The sequence below is a fragment of the Ornithorhynchus anatinus genome, chromosome 2 (genome assembly GCF_004115215.2).
Source record: "Ornithorhynchus anatinus isolate Pmale09 chromosome 2, mOrnAna1.pri.v4, whole genome shotgun sequence".
NCBI classification, from domain to species: domain Eukaryota; kingdom Metazoa; phylum Chordata; class Mammalia; order Monotremata; family Ornithorhynchidae; genus Ornithorhynchus; species Ornithorhynchus anatinus.
Window position 1 is genome coordinate 55,325,924 of NC_041729.1, and position 8,863 is coordinate 55,334,786.

General features: G+C 58.3%; 1 protein-coding gene across 1 annotated transcript; it reads right to left on the reverse strand.

Annotated features, from left to right (window-relative positions):
• Window positions 1-5,628: 5,628 nt before the first annotated feature.
• Window positions 5,629-7,318, reverse strand: SOCS1 (suppressor of cytokine signaling 1). The gene has a single exon (XM_029058093.2). It carries the CDS (start codon window positions 6,826-6,828, stop codon window positions 6,127-6,129), a length of 702 nt encoding a protein of 233 aa, XP_028913926.1. The 5' UTR covers window positions 6,829-7,318; the 3' UTR covers window positions 5,629-6,126.
• Window positions 7,319-8,863: the final 1,545 nt, after the last annotated feature.

Below are 8,863 nucleotides of genomic sequence, written 5' to 3' on the forward strand. Positions count from 1 at the left end.
TCCCTTATCCCTCCATCTCCCCCTATTTGTCCTCTCCATGTCCCCCCCTCCCCCTTCCTTCCATGTCCCCCCTCCTTCCCCTCTCCCCATCTCTCCTTCTCTTCCTTCCTTCCCTCCACCTCCCCTCTTCCCCCCGCCTCCCCCTCTCTTCCTCCCCTTTCCCTTCACCCCCCCAACCCCGGGCCCCATTCCATTCTGACACCTACTCCTCTGGAACTGTTAGAGCTTAACGTGAGCAGCATTAAACCTCTAGACCGTAAGCTCACTGTGGGCAAGGAATATTTCTGTTAGATTGTTATGTTGTTCTCTCACAGAGCGTAGTACAGAGCTTTGCTCACAGTAAGCCCTCAATAAATGATAATAATAATAATTACGGTACTTGTTAAGTGCTTCCTATGTGCCACACCGTTCTAAGCGCCGGGGTAGATACAAGTTAGTCGGGTCGGACACAGTCCCTGTCCCATGCGGGGCTCACGCTCTCAATCCCCATTTTATAGATGAGGTAAATGAGGCCCAGAGAATTGAAGTGACTTAGCCAAGTCATACAGCAGACAGTTGGTGGAGCCAGGATTAGAACCCAGGTCTTTCTGACTCCTGGGCCTGTGCTATATCCACTAAGCCACTCTGCCGTTGACGGACTAACTGATTATCATTTGGGTATTCCAGGTGCCTGCTTCTGGTCTCATAAGACAAAACGCTTGCTGCTGTTTACGCTGGCACTGTGCTCAGTGTCCTCCAGACTTCGGTTCTCTTGCCAGTGAGAAGAGATAATGCTTATGTTTATATTTGCAAACCAGCTGACCTCGGTGAATGAAGCCAGTGCGGTCCTATCAGGGTACGCTCCAGGGCAGAGCTTTGCTACCGCTGACGCTCACTCCCAGCTGGAGCACCTCAGCTCTCTGTGGGCGGGGAACTTGTCCGTTTCTTGTTGCATCGTACTCTCCCGGGGGCTTGGTACAGCGCTCTGCACACAGTAAGCATTCAATGAATACGACTGAATGAATGAATTACAGGGTCTGGGGTCGCCTAGAGCAGGGGTCAAAAATGGACGGGGGCAAAATCTCTGGCCCTGTGTGTTCTATCGTCAATCAATCAATAGTATTTATTGAGCACTTACTATGTGTACTGTACTAAGCTCTTGGGAGACTACAATACAACAATATAACAGACATATTCCCTGCCCACAAGGAGCTTACGGTTTAGAGGATGGGCTTATAGTCTACAGTCCTCTGGAGAAAGGGTGGCTCTCTAGGCACTATGATGGTTCCTCCCTAAGGGACTCCTCACTCCACATCCTGCCTCTCTCCTGAAACACCCTCCCCCTACGTATCCAACAGATAATCACCCCTCTAGACTGTGAGCTCGTTGTGGACGGGGAATACGTCTGCTCACTGTTATGATTACTCTCCCAAGCACGTAGTGCAGTGTTCTGCACACAGTAAGCGCTCAATAAATACCACTGACTGACTCTCCTCACCTTCAAAGCCTTAATGAGGGCACATCTTCTCCAAGAGGCCTTCCCTGACTAAGCCCTCATTTCCTCATTTCATGACCCTTGTACTTGGATTTGCTTCCCTTATTCACCGCTCCCTCAGCCTCCGAACACTTAGGCGCAAATCCATAATTTGTTTATTTATATTATTGTCTGTCTCCCCCTCTAGTCTGTAAGCTCGTGGGAAGGGAATGAGTCTACCAACTCTATTGTACTGCACTCTCCCAAGCACTCAGTTCAGTGTTGTGCACACAGTAAGCGCTCAATAAGTCACTTTTATTAGTGGAGAAGTTTAGGTTCCATGGAGGCAACAGAGAGACGACTCCCACGGCTCTTTGAGCTGGACCGTGAGCCTCCCTCCTCTTAGGGCAGTGTGGTCTAGTAGAGAGAGCTCGGATCTGGGAGTCAGAGGATCTAGGTCTTAATCCCAGGTCCACCACTTACCCGTTGTGTGACCTTGGGCAGGATCTTACTTCTCTGGGGTCCAACTCCCTCATCTGTAAAGGAGGGATTCGATTCCTCTCTCTCCTCCTTAGATTGTGAGCCCCAGATGAGACTGGCACGTCTGACCTGTTTAACCTGTATCTACCGTCATGCTTAGAACAGTGTTTGACACATAATAAGTACAACAGTAATAATCATAAGACTGAAAAGACCAAAGTAGTAGCTTTCTGACCTCTTTGCTCTCTGAAGGCTGCCCTCCTCCAGTCGATTCCCCCGGCGTCTAAAATCCCTGTTCCTCCTTTTCACCCCCACTCAAAAGGAAGAGTTGCCCCTCGGCTAAAAGGTGACCACTGTTAGGCGCTCCATTTTGGTCTCCTTCTTCCTACGAGAAATAGAAGATGCTCCCCGGCCCCCGCAAACCAGCCACAGAACCATTTAGGCCAACATCCGCTGAGGCCCCCAGCCCCGGGTGGGGTCCAACACTGTCCGGATGCACTCCGCCAGGTAGTCAACAATTTGGCAGGAAGATGCCAAGAGCAGCCAACGCTCGAAGGTGTGGCTGTTCTGAACAGAACCTAGAAACAGCGTGGCCTAGTGGTTCCAGGCCTGGCCCGGGAGTCCGAGGACCTGGATGCTAACAGCGGCTCTGCCAATGGTTTGCCGACCTTGGGCAAGTCATTTCACTTTTCCGTGCCTCAGTCATCTCATCTGTAGAAGGGGGATTACGACCGTGAGCATCCCCCCAAGGGACATGGACTGTGCCCAAACGGATAAGCTTGCATCTGAACGACCGAGATCAAACTCTGCCTCCGGGTAGAGGAGAGGGACCCCCTGCCAACTTCCACCACCCAGTCCCGAGGCTGGCACCTAGCCACCTCTCCCTCTCCTGCCGCAGGACCGTCTCAGGGTCCCAGCATTTCGGTCCGCGGAGGCAACTTGCTGCTAACTCTTCAAGATCTTCGTGTCTCTTACTTTCACGGCCCTCTTCTAAACCTTCAGTGCAGTGCTCCACGCGCAATAGGCACTCACTAGATACTACTGGATGTTGGAGTGAGCCAGCTGGGAATTCTTTGGGCTTTTTTTCCCTTCTCAAGTCAAATAAGTGGGAAACCTTGCTGGAGTCCCACACCCCCGAGAAAGTAAGGGAGGGATGGGAAAGGGAGAGGAGAAGACAGGGAAAGAGGTAGGAGTGAGAAAGAGAGAGAGAAATATTAACGCTCCTTCAGAGCGAGGAGGAGAGCTGGGATTGGCAGAGATCTGGGGAAACTCCGAATCCTCCTTGGGGATCCAGCGATTCCAGATGAACTGATGTGTATTCCAGGGAGTTGCCTAACATGGGTGTACTCTTTTATTTAATGGTACTTATTAAACGCCTGCTATATACCAGGCACTGTACTAAGCGCAGGGGTAGATGCAAGATAATCAGGCTGGACGTAGTCCTGTGTCCCATATGGGACTCACCCATCAATCCCCAATTCCCGGACGAGGGAACCGAGGCACAGGGAAGTTAAGCGACTGACTCAAAGTCACCCAGCAGGTACGTGGAGAAGCCAGGATTAGAAGCCAGGTCTTCTGAATCTCAGGCCCCTGCTCTTTCCCTTAGGCCACACTGTCTCTCCATGTGAAATGGGAGAATTCCTGGTTCACTCCGCCTTTGCAAGACTACCCGTTCAGCAAGAGCTGACCTCAGCGATGGATCCTGAGGAGGAAAGCACCGGCTCCGTATCTGCACTGGTCAGCTGGGTCCTAGGAGAGGGCACTAGTGCCCGCATGCCAGGGGAGCCCCAGATCGGCACCCGACACAAATCGGGGGTAGATCGTCTCTCCCCTCCCCCAGCCAAGATTTCCCGCAGACTATTCTAGAATAATTCTGTTTCGGAGAGGTCACGTGGGGCCGAGCGACGGAGACTTTTTTTTTCTCGCCCAAGACCTAAGCAAATCTCTAACTCCCTTCCCCCAGGGCACCGTGTAGAACGCACAGACCCAAGACCCACATCTACACTGCCCCACATAAACCCATTCTTCTCATCTCACTTTTCTTTCCTGTAAATTGACGTCAGCACTGCTGAATCACGAAGCTGAGGTTTTAGTGAGGAAAAAAAAAATCTGTTAAAGCAGAGAAGCCACATGGGCCCTTGCCTCTTCCTCCTTTATTCTGGTTTTTTTCTTATGTGCCCAGCATTTTAGTATGGTGGCACCTTAAAGAAAACGGACTCAGTCCGATGGGGACTTGAAGATGGGCCATTTCTCCTCCCCCCCCCCCCCCCCCCCGTGTTTTATACACCCTAAGGTCTCTTCTCGGGCCCTTCGAAAGTGAAATCCTAACGCGAAGCTTCTTTCAAGCTGGGAATTGCCGCTCGGCCTCCTCATTTCCGAGGACGAGTAATAAGCACCGACTCCGCTCAACTCATTTCGAGCAGAAGCCAGACTCTCCCGCAACATACTCTCACAGCGGACTCGAAGTTACCAAAGGGGGCGGGGAAAAAGAGTGGGTTTGCAGACTTGAGTCTTCTTTTTCTAGTTGCAGTGAGTCTCCAGCCCCGGCCAGCAATAGGAACGTAGATGAAAACAAGGCACCAAACAGGCTGAAGGTATTAAAGGATCCAAGTTAACGTTTCGCCTTTCTATTCCTCTTCCCCATTCCCTTCCCCACCCTATTAAAAGGATAAAATTCGAGAAAGCTTTAAGAGACCCTAAATCTCCTCTGGCCATTCTTAACCTTTGAGCCCAGAACCTACTTAATCCCAAGCCATGGGCTCAGCTGCTCTGGCTCACTGGCCATAAAGTTAATTTTATGTGGCACTTTACAGTTTGAAAGGTATTATTAAATATTAGGACACTACATTATAAACACGTCTAAAGCTCCAGAGGCCGTTTTAACTTTCAAAAATGAAGTGGGATGCGGCACGAGGGCTTCTTAACCCCAAACTCTAAAACGACTCCATTAACAGGGCTTTTGCAGCGCTGGGCTTGCTCGTTTCCAGCACCGGCGTTACATCACTGACTCACCGAACCGCTCAAGAAGCAGCCGACATACAGTCCTGGAAGAGGCTCGACTTGTAACCCTAAACGGGTTCCCGAATTGTTCAGAAATGAGTGTGGTGCCCGGCGGCGACACGTCCTTTTTTCCAAACACCAAAGCGATGCTTCGGTGTCGGGAAAAGGGGCGAGAAAGTCTGTCCCTGAGAGAGAAAAACACTTTTCGTTGAGGGGCAAGGGACACTTCACATATCCTTTAGTTATGTAAAGAAGTGACTCCTTGTCTTTTTTTTTTTTTTTCTGTCCACCGACCGGGCAACCCGCCATTGACGACGACACCCGCCCTTGAAAAAATCTGAATTTTCCTTCTTGAAGTTGCTGCGGTTCAGGGTATCGCGGAAAAACCCGTCAACCTCCATCATATTTTCTAGTAGGGGTGGAAGGCAAAAAGATCAAAAGTCGCCCAAGCGAAGAGGATTGTCAAATCAGGGCAGGTCAGGTCAGGACAGGTAGGTTTCAGAACCGAACGTTCCAAATTCCCACGTCCTCCAAGACAACCAAGTATCCTCACTGCTCTTGGCGTTCACCTTTCATAAAGAGAACGCGGATTCCGCCTCGGAACCACTAGCCGGTGACCGCGCCCCCTCCCTAGCAGGTTTCAAGCCAGCTCAGCCCTCCCTGGGTCAGACCAAAAGGCAACAAGAGACACCGGCATCGCTCTCTCTGGTTTTTTTTTTTAAAAAAAACTTTCATAATAAAGTTTATTACATTATCTTCATTAAAAATATAAAATAATATACGATTCTGCATGGCAGAAAAATAGAGCCAGGGTCCTAAACCCCCTGGTTTGTGCAAAGATCTGTGTGGTGTGTAAACATGAGTCAGGTGTTCAAGTTCTACTCCAAAATACAGTAAGTTGCTACAAAAATAGACGGGGCTGCCTCCGGGGCGGGGACGACCGCGGGTCCCCCCCATGGTGGTTTTGGGTCTCAACCCCCGAAAACAGAAGCGGTCCCCTCTCCCGCCCACCTCCCACCCCCGGAGCCACAGTTAAGGCGGCGGCGATTCCGTTCCGGGGATGGAGGGCGGGAGGGTGGCGGGGGTGGCGGGGGCGGGGGGGCCCCTCTCGAATCTGGAAGGGGAGCGACTGCAGATGGTCCTGGAGGACGGGGGGTTGAGGCGGACGGGGGGCCGGGAGGGGGGCGGTCCACTCAAATCTTAAAAGGAAACGACCGCAGGTAGTCCTTGAGGACGGGGTTGAGGGGGACGGCGCCCAGGTTGTCTCTCCCAAAGGTGGCCACGATGCTCTTGCGGCACAGCTCCTGCAGGGGCCGGAGCCTGACCCGGCGCAGAGGGGTCACCAGCACCTTGCGGGGCGAGCTCAGGTAATGCTCCAGCAGCTTGAAGAGGCAGTCGAAGGTCTCCCCGCTGCCGTCCAGGTTGAAGCGCCCGGCCTGGAAGTTGACGCGGATGCTGGTGGGCCCGGTGGCCGTCTTAACGCTGATGGCGAAGAAGCAGTTCTTCTGCCGGCTGTCCCGGACCAGGAAGGTCCCCACGGGCTCGTCCCTGAGCTTCTCGTGGGCCACGTTCACGCTCAGGGGCCCCCAGTAGAAGCCACAGGCGTCCAAGAGGGCGCTGGCCCGGGTGATGCTGCAGTAGTCCGCCTGGGAGCGGAAGGTGCGGAAGTGGGTGTCGCCCGGTCCCGGGGCGGCGGCGCCGCCCGCCGCCGGCGCCGCCGGCGCCCCATGGCGGGACGCGCCGGCGGGAGGTCGCCGGGGCCGGGCGTCCGGGCCGGGGCGGCCGGCCCGGGTCGCGACGGGAGTGATGGGAGGAGGTGATGGGGATGGGTCGGGTCGCCGTCTCGCGTCTGTTGCAACTGCATTGTCGGCTGCCACTTTACTGTGTGCTACCATCCTACAGACCGTGCCGGCCCGCGGGGTCGTCCATAGCGTCCGGCCGCGGCCAGGGCGGGGGAGGCCACTCCACCGGCGGCTACTCTGGAGTCCGGGCGGGAGCAGGAGCGGCGGGCCAGGGAGCAAGGAGAGAAGGCGACAGTGAGCCACGGGTCTGCGCGTCCGCCCCCGGCCCACCCTCTGCCCCAGGGGCGGCGGGGGCCGGGACGGACGGTCCGCGGCTTCGGACGGCCAACCCGACCCTCTCCCCTCGCCGACGGCCTGACGGGGACGCGGACGGGTGCGCCTCGTTTTTGGAAGTCCCCGGGGCTCCCGGGCCCGCCTTCCCCCCCCCGGGTCCCCGCCAACGGCCCGACGGGGGCCTCGACAGATGCATCTCTCGGCTGGAAGTCCCCCGTGGCCACCGAGCCGACGCGGTCCCCCTTCCCCCTGCCCCCGGGGACCGTTCGGATGCGGATGGCTGAGCCTCTCCGTCGGAGGTGGCCGTGGCGACCAGGCCGGGGGCCCCGTTGGCCCACCGCTCTGCCTCCCCCTGGCGGCCGTCGCCAGACCCGCCAGTCCCGCCAGTCCCGCCAGTCCCCCCCAGTCCCCCCAGTCCCCCGGCCGATGGGTCGGGAAACAAATAGATTTAGAAATGCCCCGCTCCGGCCCGGCCTCGCCCCGCCAGGCTTCCTCGTTCGCCCGGGAGGGCCGGGGTCCGCTGGGCCCGGGGGGTGGGACACCCAGACGGGCCCCTCTTTCGGCCTCGGGGCCGGGGTCCGCCAGGACCGGGGGTGGGGAGCCAGATGGGTTCCCCCGCTCCCCCCCAGCCACTCCATCGGTGCCCCGCTCTTCGGCTTTAGGTCCGGGTCCACTGGGACCGGGGGGGGGGGGGGGGGAGGAGAAGAGGGGAGACCCAGATGGGCCCGGCCTCCCCCGGTCCCTCGCTCGGCTTTAGATCCGGGCTCCACTAGGACCGGGGGAGGAGACCCAGACGGGCCCGGTCTCCCCCAGCCCCACCTCGGGAGCCCCGCCATCGGCTTTAGGTCCGGGGTCCACTAGGACCGGCTATGGGGGGGGGGGGGGAACCCCAGACGGGCCCGTCTCCCCCAGTCCCTCCATCGGATTTAAGTCCGGGGTCCACTAGGACCGGCGCTGGGGAAGGGAGAGACCCAGACGGTCCCGGGCCCCCCCCAGCCCCTCCCTGGGGGTCCCTCCCCGGCCTTTAGGTCCTGGATCCACTAGGACCGGCGGTGTTGGGGGGAGACCCAGACGGGCCCGTCTCCCCCAGCCCCTCCATCGGCTTTAAGTCCGGGGTCCACTAGGACCGGCGCTGGGGAAGGGAGAGACCCAGACGGTCCCGGGCCCCCCCAGCCCCTCCCTGGGGGTCCCTCCCCGGCCTTTAGGTCCTGGATCCACTAGGACCGGCGGTGTTAGGGGGAGACCCACAAGGTCCCGGCTCTCCCAGCTCCTCCGTCGGCTTGAAGTCCGGGATCCACCAGGACCAGGGAGAACCAGACGGTCCCGGCTCCCCCAGCCCCTCTCTGGCCTTCAGGTCCGGGGTCCACTAGGACCGGCGTTGGGGGCCCGTGTCCCCCAGCCCCTCCGGCGGCTTTAAGGGTCCCCCAGCCCTCCTCGGGGTTGAGGTCGGGGGGTGGACCAGGACGGGCCCCTCCCTCCCCGGGCCCGGGGTGTCCCCCCGCCCCCGCTGACCTGGGTCCCGGGGGGGCTGGCGGCGGGGCTCCGGGGCCGCTCAGGCGCATAGTCCGGGGGTCCGGGGGTCCGGCATGAGGGGGGTGGGGGGGGGATCCGGGAGGCCCGGCTCCGGTGCAACAGCCGCCGCGGCCGCAGGTCCGCTCCGCTCGGCGCTGGCCCGGCGCCCGCCTATTTATGGGGCGGGAGGCGGGGGGCGGGCCCGGGAGGAGGGGGGCAGGGGGGCCGGACCGCCCCGGGACCCACCCCCTCCCCCGGCTCCGCCCCTCCGCCTTTCGGTTTCTATTCTGGAGGGGCGGAGAGGACGCCCGGGTCTGGGAAACCGAAGCCCGGCCCGCCGCCC